General features: G+C 41.8%; 1 protein-coding gene across 2 annotated transcripts in view; it reads left to right on the top strand.

Moving 5' to 3' along the window:
- Positions 1–1,140: 1,140 nt before the first annotated feature.
- The window catches only part of LOC139749403 (uncharacterized), a 172,903-nt gene continuing 147,797 nt past the window's right edge, over positions 1,141–26,246 (top strand). Inside the window, exon 1 of one of the 2 annotated variants that reach the window (XM_071663219.1) lies at positions 1,141–1,157. In XM_071663219.1, coding sequence (XP_071519320.1) covers positions 1,156–1,157 — 2 coding nt within the window. In that variant the 5' untranslated portion in view covers positions 1,141–1,155. Of the gene's footprint in view, positions 1,188–26,246 lie in introns of both variants that reach the window. The other variant, XM_071663216.1, reaches the window with a different exon arrangement.

Below are 26,246 nucleotides of genomic sequence, written 5' to 3'. Positions count from 1 at the left end.
GGTATCCGTAACCTACGTCAGTCATGATCATGATGGGATATTAACAACAACAAGTGAATGGCCCATCATTTCTTCTACCCCTTCCCGGATGGCTTAACGTGGTTCGAAACCTTTATTGCCTTCGCGTCGCAGACAAGACCATAAGTGATGTCTTTATAAAGGAATTAATTTTGGTACGGATTATCTGCGAGATTATATTTTTTTTGTTGTTCATGAGAGATGAATATATATATATATATATATATATATATATATATATATATATATATATATATATATATATATATTTCCTATGAGTCCACGGGGAAAATGAAGCACGAAAAGTTCCCAAGTGCACTTTCGGGTCATAATCACATCATCAGAGGAGACACAAGAGAGAAATATAAGTTTCATTTTCCCCGTGGACTCATAGGAATATCTTGATCACGCGCAAAATTGTGATCCTTTCCAATATATATATATATATATATATATATATATATATATATATATATATATATATATATAAAGCCGAAATTACATTGGGCTGGCCTTCCACATTGTATCATCACGCATCGTCCATTACGATTTGAAACGGAGTATATTTGGCTCGGTTGGCCTTACAACCGTCAGTGTTACGATGATGATAACCCTGGCGGCTTCCGTTCCTCGCCCATTAACAATTTGTTTGTTGGGACGAGAGAGAGAGAGAGAGAGAGAGAGAGAGAGAGAGAGAGAGAGAGAGAGAGAGAGAGAGAGAGAGACCCAACCACCCCAACCCAACCCCTTCGGAAACTTCTTGTGGGTTTTATGTAAACTTGATGGTTGGATGTGCCCAAACGGCTATTCCCATGATTGTTAGAGAGAGAGAGAGAGAGAGAGAGAGAGAGAGAGAGAGAGAGAGAGAGAGAGAGAGAACCCCAACCCCCCACACCCCAACCCCTCCGAATACTATTTGTGGGTTTTAGGTAAACTTGATGGTTGGATGTGCCCAAATGGCTATCAGTGAGGGGGTTTTTGGTGTAGTTTTGAGTGTATTGTCAAAAGACAAAGGCATGTCCATCTGTTCTGATAAATGTAGGTATATGTAGGTACATATCTCTACATTTAATACTGCATAATGATATTTATTTGTTGTATGTTTGGACAGGTGACAGAGGACCGACCACTGGATAGATGTACGTGTTTGAGCCTTTGGACTGTTTTTCGTAAGTAACCAACAAATTTCAGAAAAAGAAAGGATCATGTATCAATTTATCACCTCAAAGTTTTGATGGTTCCTCCCATTTTCTTATTTATGATTCATTCAAAGTCTAGCCTTGAAGACTTGTGTCTGTGACTGGAGACTATGAAAATATATATATATATATATATATATATATATATATATATATATATATATATATAAAGAATAGTTTGCAGGTGAAAGACCTTTCGGAAATACAAGAGTTTATAATTTCATTTTAAAGTAAGTTGACAGATTGCCTCTGAGCAGTAGTATATAGATAGACTGGCTGAAACGACTATGTGAAAATGATTTTTTTCGTTTCTTCTTTTTGATTGTGTAAAGTAACGGAAAATCCAGAAAATGGTGACAAGGCCACAGCACGGGTACCCAGGCTTGTAGATCGGCTACTTCTGCCTTAGGACTAAATGTATATATATATATATATATATATATATATATATATATATATATATATATATATATATATATATATATATATATATACATAATATATATATATATACATATATATATATATATATATATATATATATATATATATATATATATATATATATATATATATATATATACACACATAAAGGCCCACACACGCACATATACATATCTATACATTTCAACGTATACATTCATATACTTACACAGACACATACATATATATACACACATGTACATATTCATACATGCTGCCTTCATCCATTCTCGCCGCCACCCCGCCACACCTGAAATGGCACCCCTCTCCCCCCTGCGTGCGCGTGAGGTAGCGCTAGAAAAAGACAACAAAGGCCACATTCGTTCACACTCAGTCTCTAGCTGTCATGTATGATGCACCGAAACCACAGCTCCCTTTCCACATCCAGGCCCCACACAACTTTCCCTGGCTTACCACAGACGCTTCACATGCCCTGGTTCAATCTATTTACAGCACGCCGACCCCGGTATACCTCATCGTTCCAATTCACTTTATTCCTTGCACGCCTTTCACCCTCCTGTATATTCAGGCCCCGATCGCTCAAAATCTTTTTCACTCCATCCTTCCACCTCCAATTTGGTCTCCCACTTCTCCTCGTTCCCTCCACCTCTGACACATATATCCTCTTTGTCAGTCTTTCCTCACTCATTCTCTCCATGTGACCAAACCATTTCAGTACACTCTTTTCTCCTCTCTCAAAAAAAGGCTATACACGCTCATATCTAAACATAATCGCCCATACACGCACATATGAACACTAATACATATACACATCAACATATACATACACATACACAGACATATACACACTTAGTAGTATTAGTATTATTCTCAGTTTGTAGAATCGCTTTCATAACTAAAACCTTTGCATCAGATGTGTGTGTGTGGTGTGTGTGTGGTGTGTGTGTGTGTGTGGTGTGTGTGTGTGTGTGTGTGTGTGTGTGTGTGTGTGTGTGGTGTGTGTGTGGTGTGGTGTGTGTGTGTGTGTGGAGGGGGGTTTGTCCAAGCGGCACTGGAAAATTTCATACTCTTGATTTCCTCATTGTCTCATAGTTTGGTGGTTTAGATTTACTCTCACGTGTCCATCGCCTCTCTCTCTCTCTCTCTCTCTCTCTCTCTCTCTCTCTCTCTCTCTCTCTCTCTCTCTCTCTCTCTCTCTCTCTCTCTCTCTCTCTCTATCTATCTATCTATCTATCTATCTATCTCTCTCTGGTCCGCATGGTGGCCAATTTGTAGCATTGTGTGTGTGGAAATGACTTCATCAGGAGACTGTGTCGTAACATATATATTACTCTAGATATATGGACGTATTTAAAAGATTTAAAAAAAAATTATTTAAGAATTAGTGACGTTTTAAAGAGAAGTTAGGATGAAAATCTTCAAAATCAGACTTCTAAATTTGACCGGAACACACAAGAGAGAGAGAGAGAGAGAGAGAGAGAGAGAGAGAGAGAGAGAGAGAGAGAGAGAGAGAGCAGCGAAGTGCAAGATATTTACCGTAAGATCCTTGAAATAGACAGAATTAGAAATAGAATTCAAGGAAAGCTATGTGAAAACAAACGAAGCGTTCAAAGCGTGGCGAGTCTTTTCATTCGCTGCTTCGCTTTTCTTTTCTTTGTTTTTTCCTTTTTCAACGCGCCAGTGACACCAGTCATTGCTGGTGAATGAGTGTGTGAGGCGACGTTCGATGAATAACAGTTGATGAATGAGTGTGTGAGGCGACGTTCGATGAATACCTGCTGGTGAATGAGTGTGTGAGGTGACGTTTGATGAATAACATTTGGTGAATGAGTGTGTGAGGCGACGTTCGATGAATAACAGTTGGTGAATGAGTGTGTGAGGCGACGTTCGATGAATAACAGTTGATGAATGAGTGTGTGAGGCGACGTTCGATGAATAACAGTTGATGAATGAGTGTGTGAGGCGACGTTCGATGAATACCTGCTGGTGAATGAGTGTGTGAGGCGACGTTCGATGAATAACAGTTGATGAATGAGTGTGTGAGGCGACGTTCAATGAATACCTGCCGGTGAATGAGTGTGTGAGGCGACGTTCGATGAATACCTGCTGGTGAATGAGTGTGTGAGGTGACGTTTGATGAATAACATTTGGTGAATGAGTGTGTGAGGCGACGTTCGATGAATAACAGTTGGTGAATGAGTGTGTGAGGCGACGTTCGATGAATAACATTTGGTGAATGAGTGTGTGAGGCGACGTTCGATGAATAACAGTTGGTGAATGAGTGTGTGAGGCGACGTTCGATGAATAACATTTGGTGAATGAGTGTGAGGTGAATGTGGGGTCTCTTCGTTTGTCCCTGGTGCTGCCACGCTAACTGGGAGAAATGGCGATGAAAAAAAGATAAAAAAAAGAAGAAAATATTGTGGTATGTTGAATGAATACTAAGTATGAGCATGCAGAGAATTAATTGGGAAAAAATTGGAAATAAAGTTAGAAGGAGTTTGGTTGAAGAGAAGCTTAAAAGGCATTGAAGAGAAGGTTAGAAGGGGTTTGGTGGAAGAAAAACTTAAGAGGCATTGAAGGGAAGGTTTAGAAGGGATTTGGTTGAAGAGAAGCTTAAAAGGCATTGAACGGAAGGTTAGAAGGGGTTTGGTTGAAGAGAAGCTTAAAAGGCACTGAAGGGAAGGTTAGAAGGGGTTTGGTTGAAGAGAAGCTTAAAAGGCATTGAAGGAAGGTTTAGAAGGGGTTTGGTTGAGGAGAAACTTAAAAGGCATTGAAGGGAAGGTTAGAAGGGGTTTGGTTGAAGAGAAACTTAAAAGGCATTGAAGGGAAGGTTAGAGAAGCTTAAAAGGCATTGAAGGGAAGGTTAGAGAAGCTTAAAAGGCATTGAAGGGAAGGTTAGAAGGGGTTTGATTGAAGAGAAGCTTAAAAGGCATAGAAGATAAGGTTAGAAGGGGCTTTGGTTGAAGAGAAACTTAAAAGGCATTGAAGGGAAGGTTTAGAAGGGGTTTGGTTGAAGAGAAGCTTAAAAGGCATTGAAGGGAAGGTTAGAGAAGCTTAAAAGGCATTGAAGGGAAGGTTAGAAGGGGTTTGGTTGAAGAGAAACTTAAAAGGCATTGAAGGGAAGGTTAGAAGGAGTTTGGTTGAAGAGAAACTTAAAAGGCATTGAAGGGAAGGTTAGAGAAGCTTAAAAGGCATTGAAGGGAAGGTTAGAAGGGCTTTTGGTTGAAAAGAAACTTAAAAGACATTGAAGGGAAGGTTAGAGAAGCTTAAAAGGCATTGAGGGGAAGACTATTTTGGTTATTGAGATATGAGTTTGCTTGGAATGATATCACATTCTCAATAATAATGTCACACGTTGTTGCTGTGTGGTCAGGTGCCCCATCGAACGGGTCGGCACATCTTATGGGATCAGAACAGGTTGTGGGTGAGGTTCGCTTGCCTGCTGGAACGCACGACCACAGGAAACCAGCAGCAGTCACATTTTCCTACGTCTGGCAAGGGACGAGGCATGGCGTGCGTCATTTGTTTAGCCATCTAGAATGCCGTAGAACAAGTTCGGTGATAGATTTTTCTTCTTTTTTTTTAAAAAAGTTGAGGGACTTGGTTTGTGTGTGTGTGTGTGTGTGTGTGTGTGTGTGTGTGTGTGTGAAACTTAAAAAAGAAATAATTTATCTTTAGTGTTATCGTACTTGCGTTGTTAGCGGAAATGTGACCTTCAGTTGAGTGTCCCCCAGATTGGACGTAGATTTGTGCTTAGGGTTGAGAACGTTTGGTTTGGTTTGATTGGCTTTAGGTTGAAGAAGGCCCCTCCCTGTAGACGGATCACTTAGTGGCGCTGAGAAACGCCACTGGAAAAAAGAACATGGAATATGTCGTTTAAGATGATACAGAAACATATCTTGCTCTTTGTGTGGTAGGAAAATGTCACACACACACACACACACACACACACAGCAGCAGCAGCAGCTCCTCCTCCTCCTCCTCCTCCTCCTATCCTTACCCACATTGCATTTAGAGTCCCCATATCGCTGGCCGTTGTTTGATTCAATAATAATAACCCGGTCTGCGTCAGAACTTGCCATCGCACAACCGCAACACCATTTTCCGTGCAAGTTCCAGTGACCGACTGCCTGGTTGGCTCGTTCCGGCCGCATGACTCAGCTACGGAAAGTGGCGCCCTCGTGGAAAGATCCGCGCCACTTGACGTCAGCCCTCCGTGTGAACGCACACTCTTCAAAACAAAGGGGGAGGAAAAGAAAAAAAACTCGGGCGCCACCCTAGTGGTCCTACTGACACACTCACTCACCTACTACCACATCACTTGCCTCTTGTGATCTGTCTTCTCGTGGTCGGGTGCATGAGCACGGATAATCACCCACATCTCTCGCCATTCACTTTCAGATTTGCCTGTCATCATTCTAGAATTTAATTACTTACACTTTATCACACACACTCCCACAACTACTGCTTTAGTAGTGGTGCTCCTCCTTCCTTAGCTCCTGTCTTCACACCAACCCCTGACTTTACTCCCAAGACTTTCCCAAACCATTTTACCCTTGAGCTACGTTTCACTCAGAGCCAAAACATCCAGGTTTCTTTCCTCAAACATACGACTTATCTCTCCTCTTCTCATCCTCCTTCTACTTCCTCTTTTAGAAACAGAATACAAAAAGGGGAGGGTTTCCAGCCCCCCGTCTCCGCCCACCCCTTTAGTCAGAAAGTGAGTAGTATTCATGAGTAAATGTAAATTTCTTGTTTAATTAGAATATATGTTTCGGTGGCGAATCCGCCATAATGTCCATCTTGTGTTCGGATCATAATTTGTTTATTTGTTATTTACTTGTTATGTATTTTGTTGGTTGTTTCAAGTGTATTAGTGACCCTGACCTTGTTATTTGTTGAAATGTGATAAGTATAAATTTGGGTTCGGTGTTTAGAGATGTTACTCTCGATGTTTACCTGGAGGTAGCGGCGCGGCGACTACACAGCCTAGGTAGCGGCGCGTCGTCTACATAACCTAGGTAGCGGCGCGGCGTCTACATAGCCTAGGTAGCGGCGCGGCGTCTACATAACCTAGGTAGCGGCACCGCGTCTACATAGCCTAGGTAGCGGCGCGGCGTCTACATAACCTAGGTAGCGGCGCGGCGTCTACATAGCCTAGGTAGCGGCGCGGCGTCTACATAGCCTAGGTAGCGGCGCGGCGTCTACATACCCTAGGTAGCGGCGCGGTGGCTACATAACCTAGCTGATCAACCGAAACGGTTATCTCAAGACATATGCCTAGGCTAGTGTGTTAAGGGGTCGAGGAGGACTCGTATCTATTACATGTGGGGGCTCCATCTCTCGAAGGGCGTCCCCTGTGTATGCAAGGGGCGTTATCAGACTATCCCTGCTCGAGGCTACACACTGCCTGCATGTGCGGGCTTGTCAAAGAGTTTCCCCCTCCTCCCACTCCAAAGGAGACTACACTACTCTGTTACTGGAAGGAGTGATGCTGTGGGTTGCTGGGAAGTCTTTGGGTATCCCTTGGAAGTGGCTCTGGGGTATTGATTTATCAAACATAGGAACAGAGAAGGGGGCCAGGTGAGGATATTCCCTCAAAGGCCCAGGACTCTGTTCTTAACGCTCCCTCCCTCAGGCGGGAAATAGCGAATAGTATGAAAGAAAAGAAAGAATAGATATCTATGAAAGGTGTCTTGGATCTCTGCTCTGTCTGTATTGAAGATAATGCCACATTCCTCTGCATGTAGTTTAGAGACACACGGGGGTTTAACATGCTCTGAAGAGGAAAGACATCCCCTTTCTTTAACCTGTTTGAGTGGAACTTTGAGAAACTAGGAACACAAAAACACTAGGCAACCTCTTACTCCCCTCACCTCCCCGTCATTGTAGTCTTCCCAGAATACCAGACCTTGTCCCCACACACACACACACACACACACACACACACACACACACACACACACACACACACACAGCTTAGCTTTGCTGTGGTCTAACCTCTCTGCCTTTGGGCGTAGGAGAGAGAGAGAGAGAGAGAGAGAGAGAGAGAGAGAGAGAGAGAGAGAGAGGAGAGAGAAGAGAGAGAGAGCACACCCACCCTACGGGCACCTCTGGTGAGGCTTTGCTACGTCAGGCACATGACTGACCGCTGTTAAAGATGACTAGACCAGAAGGCTTCACTCACACTGTGGCCCAGGGAGGAGGAGCCTTGCCTCGGCCACGACTCGCCGTTGTGTGATTGTGTATAAGATCTGTCTCGTTGCCTACGTTGTCGGGCAACGCGGCGCTTATCTAAACGATGCGTGGAAAGTTAGCAAGACGGGTGATCACGAAGAAGAAGGAGCGGGGAGACGGATGTATGGTGCGGATGGTCGAGGAGCGGGGAGAGGGATGTATGATACGGATGGTCGAGGAGCGGGGAGAAGGATGTATGATACGGATGATGAGGAAGAAGTGGGGAGTTGGGTGTGTGATACGGATGATCAAGATGAAGCGGGGAGAGGGATGTATGATGTGGATGGTCGAGGAGCGGGGAGAGGGATGTATGATGCAGATGATCAAGAAGTGGGGATAGGGATGTATGATGTGGATGATCAAGATGAAGCGGGGAGATGTATGTACGATACGGATGATCAAGAAGAAGCGGAGATGGATGTATGATACGAATTAAGGTGAAGCGGAGTATGGACGCATGATACGGATGATCATGATGAAGCGGGGATATGGAAGTATGATACGGATGATCAAGAAGAAGTGGGGAGAGGGATGTATGATACGAATTAAGGTGAAGCGGAGTATGGACGCATGATACGGATGATCAAGATGAAGCGGAGATATGGAAGTATGATACGGATGATCAAGAAGAAGTGGGGAGAGGGATGTATGATACGAATTAAGGTGAAGCGGAGATATGGACGCATGATACGGATGATCACAGGAAGGAAGCGTAGGGGAATGCGGGGAGAGGGGGAAGAAGTGGCCTCCACCAAACAGCTACTGAGGGCGATGTTGCCGTTGCCATCAGCGGCGGCGTGGCGGAGGAGGAGGAGGAGGTGTGTGGGTGAGGTGGGTCGTGGGGCGGCCTGCCTCCACTCTACGTCATGCCACTGGTGTAGTAATATCATCGTATCGACGCGCCCCCCTCCCAGTACAGCATAGATTGAGGGCAAATTATTAGGCACAACACAAAAAAAAATTATTATAATCATTGGACGTCAAGGTAATTGATGGACTTAATTAGAGATCTGAGGTCTGTCATTCGTCTCTTAAACAAGGGTTGTACCGTCGCACAACAGGTCTTCACAACCGTCGTAATTCTACGTCACTTGTGTGCTACAACACCCTCGTAAGCGCGATGGTATAAGCCTTAAGCATTATAGAATGGTACGACACCCCTAAAACATGACGGTATATATATATATATATATATATATATATATATATATATATATATATATATATATATATATATATATATATATATATTCGTGTTCATATATATATCCACGTTTGTGACAGTTAAGTTCTGTAAAATTGCTAACTACTGGTGATGTGAGACTGATGGGATTTGACCGGTGTAGACCCCGTTGCTCACCGATGTGAGACGAAGGGTATTCGATTACTGGTAATCGAATAGTCATTTCCCTATTAGGGGCGATCATGGCCTATCTGTTAGCGGTCCCAAGCACCACGCAAATATATATATATATATATATATATATATATATATATATATATATATATATATATATATATATATATATATGTATATATATATATATATATATATATATATATATATATATATATATATATTATTCATTTTTGTAATATACTTGATCGTCGTTTCCCGCGTTAGCAAGGTAGCGCCAGGAAACATCCGCTCCTATACACACACACATAGATACATATACGCAATCCGCTCCCATACACACACACACAGATACACATAAACGCACATATACGCACATAGACATACACATATACATATGTACGTAACACACGAGGCAGATGATGATGATGATGATGGCTGGGTGATGACTGGACGCTGTCTGGGCCTCCTGCCTTGGTTGCATGACCCACCACAGCGACTCTGAGGTGAAAGACTTTCCCCCACACATTGGCGCTGCTCATACCGGCGGAGGGGGACGCCTCCGCGCGCGCGCGAGGGGGGGGGGATAAACTTTCCCTTCTAACGGGACCCCTTGCGGGAGGTAATTGGTGGGGGTGTGGGAGGGTGTGGGGGAGGTGGGGGTGTTGGAGGTGGGAGGGGGTAATTATCAGCTGGGGCGAGCGCGCGCGCGCGCGTCGGGACTGGCGACGTTTCCCGCGCTTTTCAGGCCTGAATGGCGCGGGCGGGCGAGCGAGCGGGAGGTGGGGAATGAGGCGGGCGGCTCTTTTAAAACCCCTTTCTCCATTTTGCGTGATATATATATATATATATATATATATATATATATATATATATATATATATATTCCGTTCTTACCCCAAGGTAAGAAAGGGATTTATATGATCACTCGTTCAATTGTGATCTCTTCCAATATATATATATATATATATATATATATATATATATATATATATATATACAAAAGGCTTGTTGTAGAAATAATAGACACCAAATGGCGTCATGAATACAGCAGTTCCGGAACGTATAGATTTCCCCGTTTACCGAACAACGTCACTTCCGTTTGAATGAACAGTGACTGATTAACAGGAAGTAGAGTTAACAGTTCTCATTATTTTTTTTTTCTTCCTTTCGTTAATATTAACACTTCGGGTGTATTACTACACGCCCAGGCTCTTCAGTGTTATGGTGTGTGTGTGTATATATATATATATATATATATATATATATATATATATATATATATATATATATATATATTAGTGACTAATGTAGATTTCATTCCAGGGATGTTATATAGTTAGAGTATCGGGACGTTCGAAAGGGTTTATATATATATATATATATATATATATATATATATATATATATATATATATATATATATATATATATACAACTGACCTTCTTAGGCCAGTCACAGCTCCGTCTTGTCATATTCATTTACGTCATATTTCTTTCTTTATAGCCCTTTTTCATATTTTTTTTTTTAAGCTTGAAAGAATATTTCCAGTTTTAATAGTATTTCTTTTAAGTTCCTGGGCCTGGCTGATGATATGGGGCGTCAGGAATGGTTAATTTACATACATGATATCTATCCGGGGCGTCAGGAATGGTTAATTTACATACATGATATCTATCCGGGGCGTCAGGAATGGTTAATTTACATACATGATATCTATCCGGGGCGTCAGGAATGGTTAATTTACATACAGGATATCTATCCGGGGCGTCAGGAATGGGTAATTTACATACAGGATATCTATCGGGGCGTCAGGAATGGTTCATTTACATACAGGATATCTATCCGGGGCGTCAGGAATGGTTAATTTACATACAGGATATCTATCCGGGGCGTTAGGAATGGTTAATTTACATACAGGATATCTATCCGGGGCGTCAGGAATGGTTAATTTACATACAGGATATCTATCCGGGGCGTTAGGAATGGTTAATTTACATACAGGATATCTATCCGGGGCGGGGCGTCAGGAATGGTTAATTTACATACAGGATATCTATCCGGGGCGTCAGGAATGGTTCATTTACATACAGGATATCTATCCGGGGCGTCAGGAATGGTTCATTTACATACAGGATATCTATCCGGGGCGTCAGGAATGGTTCATTTACATACAGAATATCTATCCGGGGCGTCAGGAATGGGTAATTTACATACAGGATATCTATCCGGGGCGTCAGGAATGGTTCATTTACATACAGGATATCTAACCGGGGCGTCAGGAATGGTTCATTTACATACAGGATATCTATCCGGGGCGTCAGGAATGGTTAATTTACATACAGGATATCTATCCTACCGTCTCGGGTTGATATGGGCAGAGCCATCGGCGTGGGGGGGGGGGGGGGGAAGGGGGGGGTTTAGCAGCGTGTCTTTTACGCAAAGCTTATCTGAATTAAGCTTGAGCTCCTCCCTCGACTGACGTCCCGTGTTGTGTGCGGCTAATCTTCTAGGCTATGTCTATCTATCTATCTATCTATTTATCTATTCATCTATCTATCTATCTCTCTGTATCGCCATCTATTTATGCGGCTAATCTAGGCTATGTCTATCTCTCTATTTATCTATTCATCTATCTATCTATCTATCTATCTGTATCGCTATCTATCTATCTATCTGCATCGCTATCTATCTGTCTATCTCTCTATCTATCTATCTATCTCTCTATCTATCTATCTATCTGTATCAAACAGTCTTACGTCACTTGCTTATCTCCCAAGTTGTTTGTATCCCTTAACTCCCCAGCCAGTCAAGTGGGTAGTATAGCTTAACTCCCCAGGCGGTCTAGTGGGTAGTATACCTTAACTCCCCAGCCAGTCAAGGGAGTAGCATACCTTATCTCCCCATCTGTCAAGTGGGTAGTATACCTTAACTCCCCAGCCAGTCGAGTGGGTAGCATACCTTAACTCCCCAGTCAGTCGAGTGGATAGCATACCTTAACTCCCCATCTAATCAAGTGAGTCGCAACCTTAACTCCCCATCTATTCAAGTGGGCAGTCTACCTTATCTCCCCACGCGTCAAGTGGGTGATATCTCCTAACTCCCCAGTCAGTTAAGTGGGCAGTCTACCTAATCTCCCCACGCGTTAAGTGGATGATACCTCCTAACTCCCCAGTCAGTTAAGTGGGCAGTCTATCTTATCTCCCCAGTCAGTTAAGTGGGCAGTCTACCTTATCTCCCCAGTCACTTAAGTGGGCAGTCTATCTTATCTCCCAGTCAGTTAAGTGGGCAGTCTATCTTATCTCCCCAGTCAGTTAAGTGGGCAGTATACCTTATCTCCCCAGTCAGTTAAGTGGGCAGTATACCTTATCTCCCCAGTCAGTTAAGTGGGCAGTCTACCTTATCTCCCCAGTCAGTTAAGTGGGCAGTCTACCTTATCTCCCCAGTCAGTTAAGTGGGCAGTCTATCTTATCTCCCCAGTCAGTTAAGTGGGCAGTATACCTTATCTCCCCAGTCAGTTAAGTGGGCAGTATACCTTATCTCCCCAGTCAGTTAAGTGGGCAGTCTACCTTATCTCCCCAGTCAGTTAAGTGGGCAGTCTATCTTATCTCCCCAGTCAGTTAAGTGGGCAGTCTATCTTATCTCCCCAGTCAGTTAAGTGGGCAGTCTACCTTATCTCCCCACGCGTCAAGTGGCTGATATCTCCCAACTCCCCCAGACATGTCGCGCGCTGCCTCCCTCCCCAGGCGAGGGTGTCGAGCCGTGCGTGGATTGTGCGTGCGTCGCTTGCGTCTGTCTGGCGCGGGCATGTTGAGCGCGCGTGCAGTCACTCACCACGTGGTTGGTGATGCGGCGCGGGTGGGTGGGGCGCGGGTGGGTGGGGCGCGGCGCGGGTGGGGCGCGGTGGTGGTGGGGCGCGGGGGAGCGGTGTGTGGGGCGGTGTGTGGGGCGGGGCATAGTACGTACGTACGTATATCGCTGTCTTGCACACCACCCAGGCAGGTGGGGTTTCCTCTCTCTCTCTCTCTCTCTCTCTCTCTCTCTCTCTCTCTCTCTCTCTCTCTCTCTCTCTCTCTCTCTCTCTCTCTCTCTCATCTGCTCAACACACACACAGACACACACACACATACTTGGCCTTTCTGTCCCCTTAAATGTTAACTAGGGCGACTTCCCCCCCTGCGTAATGAGAGGGGGTGGTGTGTGTACGCCACCTTATTTGAATTGAGGAGGGGGTGGTTGGGGTGTTGAGGTGGGGGGGGGGTGGTGTGCGGTAGAGTTGATGTGCGGTAGAGTGGAGAGGGGGGGAGGGTGTAGGGGGGTGTAGAGAGAGAGAGTGTACCAAGCGGGAGAGGCTTGGAGGGGGGGAGGGTGTAGAGAGAGAGAGTGTACCAAGCGGGAGAGGCTTGGAGGGGGGGAGGGTGTAGGGGGGTGTAGAGAGAGAGAGTGTACCAAGCGGGAGAGGCTTTGAGGAGGGGGGTTGCGGAGGGGGAAGTGGGGGTTTAGCGGCACGCCATGTATTATGGAGTGACTGAACTGAAACCGTTTCTCTTTTTTTTTTTGTATTTAATTTTTGAATATTGATTAAGGGGCCGGCCATGCTCCTAACGGGTCTTATGTGTAACACTGGATGAGCTAATGTCAATATTAATGCGGTGGCTAATACTGTTTTGGGTGGTCAATATTCCAGTCATTTTTTTTTGTGGTCAATATTCGTAATTTTTTTTATGGTCAATATTCGTAATTTTTTTTGTGGTCAATATTCCAGTCAATTTTTGGTGGTCAATATTCCAGTCATTTTTTGGTGGTCAATATTCCAGTCATTTTTTAGTGGTCAATATTCCAGTCATTTTTGGTGGTCAATATTCCAGTCATTTTTTGGTGGTCAATATTCCAGTCATTTTTGGTGGTCAATATTCCAGTCATTTTTGATGGTCAATATTCCAGTCTTTTTTTTTGTGTGGTGGTCAATATTCCACTCATATGTTGGTGGTCAATATTCCAGTCATTTTTGGTGGTCAATATTTCAGTAATTTTTTGGTGGTCAATATTCCAGTCATTTTGGTGGTCAATATTCGTCATTTTTTTTGGTGGTCAATATTCCAGTCATTTTTGGTGGTCAATATTCCAGTCATTTTTGGTGGTCTACATTCCAGTCATTTTTGATGGTCAATGTTCCAGTCATTTTGATGGTCAATATTCCAGTCATTTTGATGGTCAATATTCCAGTCATTTTGATGGTCAATATTCCAGTCATTTTTGGTGGTCAATATTCCAGTCATTTTTGGTGGTCAATATTCCAGTCATTTTTGGTGGTCAATATTTCAGTCATTTTGGTGGTCAATATTTCAGTCAGTCTGATACGTCTTAGACGGCCGTGACTCAGAGCGAGCGTGCGGGAAGTCATGTGGTCCCCAGTACGTGACTCTAGGCTCTCCATTAAGGTCCAGGTTTGAAAAGAAGATATTCCATTAATCATAAATTGTGAATTACGAGGAAAAATATGGGTTTTATATGATATATATATATATATATATATATATATATATATATATATATATATATATATATATATATATATATATATATATATGTATATATGTATTCCTATGAGTCCACGGGGAAATGAATATCTTGATCACGCACAAAATTGTGATCCTTTCCAATATATATATATATATATATATATATATATATATATATATATATATATATATATATATATATATATATATTGATATTTGCTGTTAAAACACCTGTTAAAGGAGAAAAAGGATTAGTTTTGTTGAGACGCATGAAAGTCCAAATAAAAGTTTTGCTGACTTCATGTTAAGCATGTCAAAATGGACTGACATATCACGTTACAAATAGACTCGACCATAACATTTTGCCAATAGAAACAAATTGCCTCTGAAATTTTTTTTTTTATCAGATAAGGTTTATTTCTTATACTTTTGCCACTCCAGAAATTGCTATTTCAATCACTTATGTTTCCTTTCATACTTTACATTGCAGTAAGTCCACTTGTATGATCTTGTGTGTTGATGATATTGTCTGTTGTTTATATAGAATGTATTGGTGACTTAAGCTGTCCTCTTTGTATGAAAATTGATGAGTAGGGGACACATTTGAAGCTGAGCTGAGATCTTTTGTAGTTGTCTGCACAATTCTTATCTGTTATGCTCTGGACCATCAGTGATAATAGGGTAAACCCTAAATATTCCCTTTCCTATGTTTATATCATAGACATTCCGGGATTAAGCATTCAATAATTTAACTACATTCTATATGCCCAATATCCTAACTGTATATATCTAGGGATAGGGGAGAAAGAATACTTCCCACGTATTCCCTACGTGTCGTAGAAGGCGACTAAAAGGGAAGGTAGTGGGGGGCTACAAATCCTCCCCTCTCGTTTTTTTTTTTATATTCTCCAAAAGAAGGAACAGAGGGGAGGCCAGGTGAGGATGTTCCCTCGGAGGCCCAGTCCTCTGTTCTTAGCGCTACCTCGCTAACGCGGGAAATGGCGAATAGTATGAAAGATATATATATATATATATATATATATATATATATATATATATATATATATATATATATATATATATTCTTTCTTTTTTCTTTCTTTCAAACTATTCGCCATATAATTATGTATTTATTTATTATACTTTGTCGCTGTCTCTCGCGTTAGCGAGGTAGCGCAAGGAAACAGACGAAAGAATGGCCCAACCCACCCACATGCACATGTATATACATACACGTCCTCACACGCACATATACATACCTATACATTTCAACGTATACATATATATACATATAGAAATATACATATATACACATGTACATAATTCATACTTGCTGCCTTTATTCATTCCCGTCGCCACACCGCCACACATGAAATGACACCCCAGCTCCGCCCGCATGTGCACGAGGTAGCGCTAGCAAAAGACAACAAAAGCCACATTCGCTCACACTCAGTCTCTAGCTGTCATGTATAATGCACCGACACCACAGCTCCCTTTCCACATCCAGGCCCTACAAAACTTTCCATGGTTTACCCCAAACGCTTCACATGCCCTGGTTCAATCCATTGACAGCACGTCGACCCCGGTATACCACATCGTTCCAATTCACTCTATTCCTTGCACGCCTCTCACACTCCTGTATATGAAGGCCCCGATCACTCAAAATCTTTTTCACTCCATCTTTCCACCTCCAATTTGGTCTCCCACTTCTCGTTCCCTCCAACTCTGACACATATATCCTCTTGGTCAATCTTTCCTCACTCATTCTCTCCATGTGAACAAACCATTTCAAAACACCCTCTTCTGCTCTCTCAACCACACACTTTTTATTACCACACAACTCTCTTACCCTTACGTTACTTACTCGATCAAACCACCTCACACCACATATTGTCCTCAAACATCTCATTTCCAACACATCCACCCTCCTCTGCACAACCATATCTATAGCCCACGCCTCGCAACCATATAACATTGTTGGAACCACTATTCCTTCAAACATACCTATTTTTGCTTTCCGAGATAATGTTCTCGCCTTCCACATATTCTTCAACGCTCCCAGGACTTCCGCCCCCTCCCCCACCCTGTGACTCACTTTCGCTTTCATGGTTCCATCCGCTGCCAAATCCACTCCCAGATATCTAAAACACTTCACTTCCTCCAGTTTTTCTCCATTCAAACTTACCTCCCAATTGACTTGTCCCACAACCTTACTGTAACTAATGACCTTGCTCTTATTCACGTTTACTCTCAGCTTTCTTCTTTCACACACTTTACCAAACTCCGTCACCAGCTTCTGCAGTTTCTCAACCGAATCACCCACCAGCGCTGTATCATCAGCGAACAACAACTGACTCACTTCCCAAGCCCTCTCATCCACAACAGACTACATACTTGCCCCTCTCTCCAAAACTCTTGCATTCACCTCCATAACAACCCCATCCTTAAACAAATCAAACAACCATGGAGACATCACGCACCCCTGCCGCAAACCGACTTTCACTGAGAACCAATCACTTTCCTATCTTCTTACTCGTACACATTCCTTACATCCTCGATAAAAACTTTTCATTGCTTCTAGCAACTTGCCTCCCACACCATATATTCTTAATACCTTCCACAGAGCATCTCTATCAATTCTATCATATGCCTTCTCTAGATCCATAAATGCTACATACAAATCCATTTGCTTTTCTAAGTATTTCTCACATACATTCTTCAAAGCAAACACCTGATCCACACATCCTCTACCACTTCTGAAACCACACTGCTCTTCCCCAATCTGATGCTCTGTACATTCCTTCACCCTCTCAATCAATACCCTTCCATATAATTTCCCAGGAATACTCAACAAACTTATACCTCTGTAATTAGATAGATAGACAGATTGATAGATAATTAGACAGATGTGTGTGTGTGTGTGTGTGTGTGTGTCACCCATGTGAAAACTCAAATTTTTCTTGTACTTCACAAGTAAAATTAATGGATTTTTATTTTCACACCTGCACCTTAGCAATAAGACAAGAAATATGTACCAAAAGCCACATATGTGTGTGTATTCCATTCTTGCTCACGTATGAGAGGCAGACATGTGAAATATATGTAAGTGAAACTTTTGAAATATATAGAAGTGAAACTTTTGAAGTATATGTAAGTGAAACTTTTGGAGTATATGTGAGTGAAACTTTTGAAGTATATGGAAGTGAAAGTTTTGAAGTAGATGTATGTGGAACTTTTGATGTATATGTAAGTGGAACTCTTGAAGTATATGAAAGTGAAACTTTTAAAGTATATAGAAGTGAAACTTTTGAATTATATGGAAGTGAAGTTTCTGAAGTATATGTAAGTGAAGCTTTTGAAGTATAAATGAAATTTGAAGTATGTGGAAGTAAAACTTGAAGAATATGTAAGTGAAACTTTTGAAGTGAATGTAAGTGGAACTTTTGAAATAAATGTAAGTGGAACTTTTGAAGTAATATGTAAGTGGAACTTTTGAAGTAGATGTAAGTGGAACTTTTGAAATAAATGTAAGTGGAACTTTTGAAGTAATATGTAAGTGGAACTTTTGAAGCACATGCAAGTGGAACTTTTGAATTAAAAAGAAGTGGAACTTCTGGCATTTAGTTTTGTAGATGTTTTACGATTTTGAAATAGACAGAATTATCTGTACAGTCTAATTCATCATTACAGTCCATCTTAATGATTAATTAACACGTTACAGACCATAATTAATTAGTGAAACTCGAAAACATCATTTGTTGTTATTCATGTTTTAGTTACCACTTCGGTAAATAAGACGAAGTGGGGTGAGTTTTTATTTTTATGTCAATGGTCGACTGCCAGTGTAGGAATTACAGTGGTTCTAGAGTGGGTGGGTAGGTGGGTGGTTAAGGGTGGTTGGTCAAGGGTCGTTATGTTGGAAAGGCTTAGCGACGCCCTGTTACCCGGGCAAATTAACGGTTAACGATGGGACTTGCCTTCTCCTCCCCCCCCCCCTTCATCGTAATTGGCTGGGGGCCTGACCGGCTTTTACGTAGGCTGCGCGAAATGGGCTTCTGTGTTGCATGTCGTAAGTGGGACACATTTACATATATATATATATATATATATATATATATATATATATATATATATATATATATATATATATATATATATATATATTCCCTCAGAGGCCCAGTCCTCTGTTCTTTACGCTACCTTGCTGACGCGGGAAATGGCGAATTGTTTGAAAGAAAAAAAAAAAAAAATATATATATATATATATATATATATATATATATATATATATATATATATATATATATATATATTATATATATATATATATATATATATATATATATATATATATATATATATATATATATATATATATATAATGTACATGGCTGACTTCACTCACCGTAGGTGTATGAATTATTGATTATTTTTGTTGATTATTTCGTTGTGGGGGGGTTGTGTGTGGGGGGGTTGTTTGTGTCTGTGTGGGGGAGGAGGGAGGAGCTAGGAGAAGGGTTATTTTGACGCCGTTTATCGATTCGGTGATGGCGTGGCTATTACGAACTTTCCCGCCACTTCGTCCCGCCGTCAGAGAGGGACGGGGTTTCGAGCGGGAAGTGCTTGCGTCATGGGGAGTTTTGGCGGGCGATTGCATGCGCCGGCGTTTTGGCGGGAAGCGCTTGTTTACGTTTGAGATTTTTGTTTTTTTTGTTTTTTTGGCGGGAAATAGCCTGTTTGAGTGCGCATGCGCGATGAGTTTATTTTCTTTTTTTTTGGCGATTGCATGCGCCGGCGTTTTGGCGGGAAGCGCTTATTTACGTTTGAGATTTTTGTTTTTTTTTTTGGCGGGAAAAAGCTTGTTTGAGTGCGCATGCGCGATGAGTTTATTTTCTTTTTTTTTTTGGCGATTGCATGCGCCGGCGTTTTGGCGGGAAGCGCTTGTTTACGTTTGAGATTTTTGTTTTTTTGGCGGGAAAATCCTGTTTGAGTGCGCATGCGCGATGAGTTTATTTTCTTTTTTTTTTTGGCGATTGCATGCGCCGGCGTTTTGGCGGGAAGCGCTTGTTTACGTTTGAGATTTTTGGGGTTTTTTTTGGCGGGAAAGCCATTAGCTTTTTCCCGGTTGTGCCATTCGCTGTTTCTGAGGTCGATGGCTTCTGTTCACTGGCTTAGGGAAGAGAAATGCTATGGTTTCTGAGTGTGCATTGGTGATGTGCCATGATGACATACGCGTGTGTATTGATTTCATAATCTCACATGGGCACTTCTGGCCACGCGTCGCGTGCTCATATTTTACTAGTGTGGATGCATTGCTGCTTGCTCATATTTACTAGTGTGGATGCATTGCTGCTTGCTCATATTTTACTAGTGTGGATGCATTGCTGCTTGCTCATATTTACTAGTGTGGATGCATTGCTTGCTTGCTCATATTTACTAGTGTGGATGCATTGCTTGCTTGCTCATATTTACTAGTGTGGATGCATTGCTGCTTGCTCATATTTACTAGTGTGGATGCATTGCTTGCTTGCTCATATTTACTAGTGTGGATGCATTGCTTGCTTGCTCATATTTACTAGTGTGGATGCATTGCTGCTTGCTCATATTTTACTAGTGTGGATGCATTGCTTGCTTGCTCATATTTACTAGTGTGGATGCATTGCTTGCTTGCTCATATTTACTAGTGTGGATGCATTGCTGCTTGCTCATATTTTACTAGTGTGGATGCATTGCTTGCTTGCTCATATTTACTAGTGTGGATGCATTGCTGCGTGCTCATATTTACTAGTGTGGATGCATTGCTGCGTGCTCATATTTACTAGTGTGGATGCATTGCTGCGTGCTCATATTTACTAGTGTGGATGCATTGCTGCTTGCTCATATTTACTAGTGTGGATGCATTGCTGCTTGCTCATATTTACTAGTGTGGATGCATTGCTGCTTGCTCATATTTACTAGTGTGGATGCATTGCTTGGCTTGCTCATATTTACTAGTGTGGATGCATTGCTTGCTTGCTCATATTTACTAGTGTGGATGCATTGCTTGCTTGCTCATATTTACTAGTGTGGATGCATTGCTGCTTGCTCATATTTACTAGTGTGGATGCATTGCTTGCTTGCTCATATTTACTAGTGTGGATGCATTGCTGCTTGCCCATATTACCTCATATTACCAGTGTGGATGCATTGCTGCTTGCTCATATTTACTAGTGTGGAGGCATTGCTGCTTGCTCATATTACCTCATATTACCAGTGTGGATGCATTGCTGCTTGCTCATATTTACTAGTGTGGATGCATTGCTGCTTGCTCATATTTACTAGTGTGGATGCATTGCTTGCTTGCTCATATTTACTAGTGTGGATGCATTGCTGCTTGCCCATATTACCTCATATTACCAGTGTGGATGCATTGCTTGCTTGCTCATATTTACTAGTGTGGAGGCATTGCTGCTTGCTCATATTACCTCATATTACCAGTGTGGATGCATTGCTGCTTGCTCATATTTACTAGTGTGGATGCATTGCTTGCTTGCTCATATTTACTAGTGTGGATGCATTGCTTGCTTGCTCATATTTACTAGTGTGGATGCATTGCTGCTTGCCCATATTACCTCATATTACCAGTGTGGATGCATTGCTTGCTTGCTCATATTTACTAGTGTGGAGGCATTGCTGCTTGCTCATATTACCTCATATTACCAGTGTGGATGCATTGCTGCTTGCTCATATTTACTAGTGTGGAGGCATTGCTGCTTGCTCATATTACCTCATATTACCAGTGTGGATGCATTGCTGCTTGCTCATATTTACTAGTGTGGAGGCATTGCTGCTTGCTCATATTACCTCATATTACCAGTGTGGATGCATTGCTGCTTGCTCATATTTACTAGTGTGGAGGCATTGCTGCTTGCTCATATTTACTAGTGTGGATGCATTGCTTGCTTGCTCATATTTACTAGTGTGGATGCATTGTTACTTGCTCCTATTTACTAGTGTGGATGCATTGCTTGCTTGCTCATATTTTACTAGTGTGGATGCATTGCTGCTTGCTCATCTTTACTAGTGTGGATGCATTGCTGCTTGCTCATCTTTACTAGTGTGGATGCATTGCTGCTTGCTCATATTTTACTAGCGTGGATGCATTGCTTGCTTGCTCATATTTACTAGTGTGGATGCATTGTTACTTGCTCATATTTACTAGTGTGGATGCATTGCTTGCTTGCTCATATTTACTAGTGTGGATGCATTGCTGCTTGCTCATATATACTAGTGTGGATGCATTGCTGCTTGCTCATATTTACTAGTGTGGATGCATTGCTTGCTTGCTCATATTTACTAGTGTGGAGGCATTGCTTGCTTGCTCATATTTACTAGTGTGGATGCATTGCTTGCTTGCTCATATTTACTAGTGTGGAGGCATTGCTTGCTTGCTCATATTTACTAGTGTGGATGCATTGCTGCTTGCTCATATTTACTAGTGTGGATGCATTGCTGCTTGCTCATATTACCTCATATTACCAGTATGGGTGCATTGCTGCTTGCTCATATTACTAGTGTGGATGCATTGCTGCTTGCTCATATTTACTAGTGGGATGCATTGCTGCTTGCTCATATTACCTCATATTACCAGTGTGGATGCATTGCTGCTTGCTCATTTACTCATATTACAGTGTGGATGCATTGCTGCTTGCTCATATTACTATATGATGCATTGCTGCTTGCTCATATTTACTAGTGTGGATGCATTGCTGCTTGCTCATATTACCTCATATTACCAATGTGAGCATTGCTGCTTGCTCATATGTGACATCTATATTTAGTGTGATGCATTGCTGCTTGCTCATATTTACTATGTGGATGCATTGCTGCTGCTCATATTACCTCATACAGTTGAGCATTGCTGCTTGTCATATACTAGTGTGATGCATTGCTGCTGCCATTTACCTCAATACAGTTGATCATTGCTGCTTGCTCATATTACTTTACAGTGTGGACATTGCTGCTTGCTCATATTACCTCATATTACCAATATGCATTGCTCCTTGCTCATATTACTAGTGTGGATGCATTGCTGCTTGCTCATATTACCTCATATTACCAGTGTGGATGCATTGCTGCTTGCTCATATTACCTCATATTACCAATATGGAGGCATTGCTCCTTGCTCATATTACTAGTGTGGATGCATTGCTCCTTGCTCATATTACTAGTGTGGATGCATTGCTGCTTGCTCATATTACCTCATATTACCAGTGTGGATGCATTGCTGCTTGCTCATATTACCTCATATTACCAGTATGGATGCATTGCTGCTTGCTCATATTACTAGCGTGGATGCATTGCTGCTTGCTCATATTACTAGCGTGGATGCATTGCTGGTTATGGTTTCATGAGTTCAAAACTGCTCATGAGTGTGAGATTTCATGAGCTCATACTGATGATTTTTTATTCTCCACACCTTATTTCTTGGCTGTACAGAAGGTTATCAGATCACACTTCTGATGTGTTTGCTCATACTTCTAGTGTGTTATGAGGTCATGCTACTAGTGAATTCATTATTTGAGCTCGTTCGAATGGTATGTTTTTGCTCATACCGCGAGTGTGATGTGAGACAGTACGGATCAATAATGGTTTGTCATGAGCTCACACTTCTGAGTATGAGTATGTGTTGTCTGCTCTGAGAAGTGAGGTGTGTGTCATATGGGTTCGTACTACTGATAAACACATGTTCTGAGCTCATACTTCTGATGAACACGTGTTCTGAGCTCATACTTCTGATGAACACATGTTCTGAGCTCATACTACTGATGTACACATGTTCTGAGCTCATACTTCTGATGAACACGTGTTCTGAGCTCATACTACTGATGAACACACGTTCTGAGCTCATACTTCTGATGAACACATGTTCTGAGCTCATACTACTGATGAACACATGTACTGAGCTCATACTTCTGATGAACACGTGTTCTGAGCTCATACTTCTGATGAACACTTGTTCTGAGCTCATACTTCTGATGAACACATGTACTGAGCTCATACTACTGATGAACACACGTTCTGAGCTCATACTTCTGATGAACACATGTTCTGAGCTCATACTTCTGATGAACACATGTTCTGAGCTCATACTACTGATGAACACATGTACTGAGCTCATACTTCTGATGAACACGTGTTCTGAGCTCATACTTCTGATGAACACATGTACTGAGCTCATACTACTGATGAACACACGTTCTGAGCTCATACTACTGATGAACACATGTTCTGAGCTCATACTTCTGATGAACACTTGTTCTGAGCTCATACTTCTGATGAACACATGTTCTGAGCTCATACTTTTCATGAACACATGTTCTGAGTTCATACTTCTGATGAACTCATGTTCTGAGCTCATGCTACTGATGAACACATGTTATGAGCTCATACCTCTGATGAACACATGTTCTGAGCTCATACTTCTGATGAACACGTGTTCTGAGCTCATACTTCTGATGAACACTTGTTCTGAGCTCATACTTCTGATGATCACATGTTCTGAGCTCATACTTCTGATGAACACATGTTCTGAGCTCATACTTCTGATGAACACATGTTCTGAGCTCATACTTTTCTTGAACACATGTTCTGAGTTCATACTTCTGATGAAATCATGTTCTGAGCTCATACTACTGATGAACACATGTTATGAGCTCATACCTCTGATGAACACATGTTCTGAGCTCATACTTTTCTTGAACACATGTTCTGAGTTCATACTTCTGATGAAATCATGGTCTGAGCTCATACCACTGATGAACACATGTTATGAGCTCATACCTCTGATGAACACATGTTCTGAGCTCATACTTCTGATGAACACTTGTTCTGAGCTCATACTTCTGATGAACACTTGTTCTGAGCTCATACGTCTGATGAACACATGTTCTGAGCTCATACTACTGATGTACACATGTTCTGAGCTCATACTTCTGATGAACACATGTTCTGAGCTCATACCACTGATGAACACATGTTATGAGCTCATACCACTGATGAACACATGTTATGAGCTCATACCTCTGATGAACACATGTTCTGAGCTCATACTTCTGATGAACACTTGTTCTGAGCTCATACTTCTGATGAACACATGTTCTGAGCTCATACTACTGATGTACACATGTTCTGAGCTCTTACTTTTGATGAACACATGTTCTGAGTTCATCTACTGATGAACGCATGTTCTGAGCTCATACTTCTGATGAACACGTGTTCTGAGCTCATACTTCTGATGAACACGTGTTCTGAGCTCATACTTCTGATGAACACATGCCATGAACTCACACTACTGACGAAGGTGATTTGCCTTCAGCTCAAACTGTTGATGAATATGATTTGTACTGAACATGTACTGGTGAACATGACTTGTCGTGGACTCTTACTGCTGATGAATATGTCATATCATGAGCTTATACTACAGATGAACATGACTTGTTATCAACTCATGCTACTGGTGAACTTGACTAGCTTCTAATTTACTGATGAACATGACTTGTTATCAACTCATGCTACTGGTGAACATGAATAGCTTCTAATTTACTGAAGAACATGACTTGTGATGTGCTCATACTACTAGTGAACATGACTTGTCTTGAGATCATACTGCTGGTGAGCATGACTTGTCATGAAGTCATACTACTGGTGAACATGACTTGTCATGTGCTCATACTACTAGTGAACATGACTTGTCTTGAGATCATACTGCTGGTGAACATGGCTTGTCATGAAGTCATACTACTGATGAACATGACTTGTCATGAAGTCATACAACTGGTGAACATGACTTGTCATGAAGTCATACAACTGGTGAACATGGCTTGTCATGAAGTCATACTACTGGTGAACATGGCTTGTCATGATCTCACACTACTGGTGAACATGGCTTGTCATGATCTCACACTACTGGTGAACATGGCTTGTCATGAAGTCATACTACTGATGAACATGACTTGTCATGAAGTCATACTGCTGGTGAACATGACTTGTCATGAAGTCATACAACTGGTGAACATGGCTTGTCATGAAGTCATACTACTGGTGAACATGGCTTGTCATGATCTCACACTACTGGTGAACATGGCTTGTCATGATCTCACACTACTGGTGAACATGGCTTGTCATGAAGTCATACTACTGATGAACATGACTTGTCATGATCTCACACTACTGGTGAACATGGCTTGTCATGATCTCACACTACTGGTGAACATGGCTTGTCATGAAGTCATACTACTGGTGAACATGACTTGTCATGATCTCACACTACTGGTGAACATGGCTTGTCATGATCTCACACTACTGGTGAACATGGCTTGTCATGAAGTCATACTACTGATGAACATGACTTGTCATGATCTCACACTACTGGTGAACATGGCTTGTCATGATCTCACACTACTGGTGAACATGGCTTGTCATGA

This window comes from Panulirus ornatus, chromosome 7 (genome assembly GCF_036320965.1).
Source record: "Panulirus ornatus isolate Po-2019 chromosome 7, ASM3632096v1, whole genome shotgun sequence".
NCBI classification, from domain to species: domain Eukaryota; kingdom Metazoa; phylum Arthropoda; class Malacostraca; order Decapoda; family Palinuridae; genus Panulirus; species Panulirus ornatus.
Note: the sequence above shows the minus strand (reverse complement) of the source record. Positions and strands in the feature narration are given on the sequence as shown.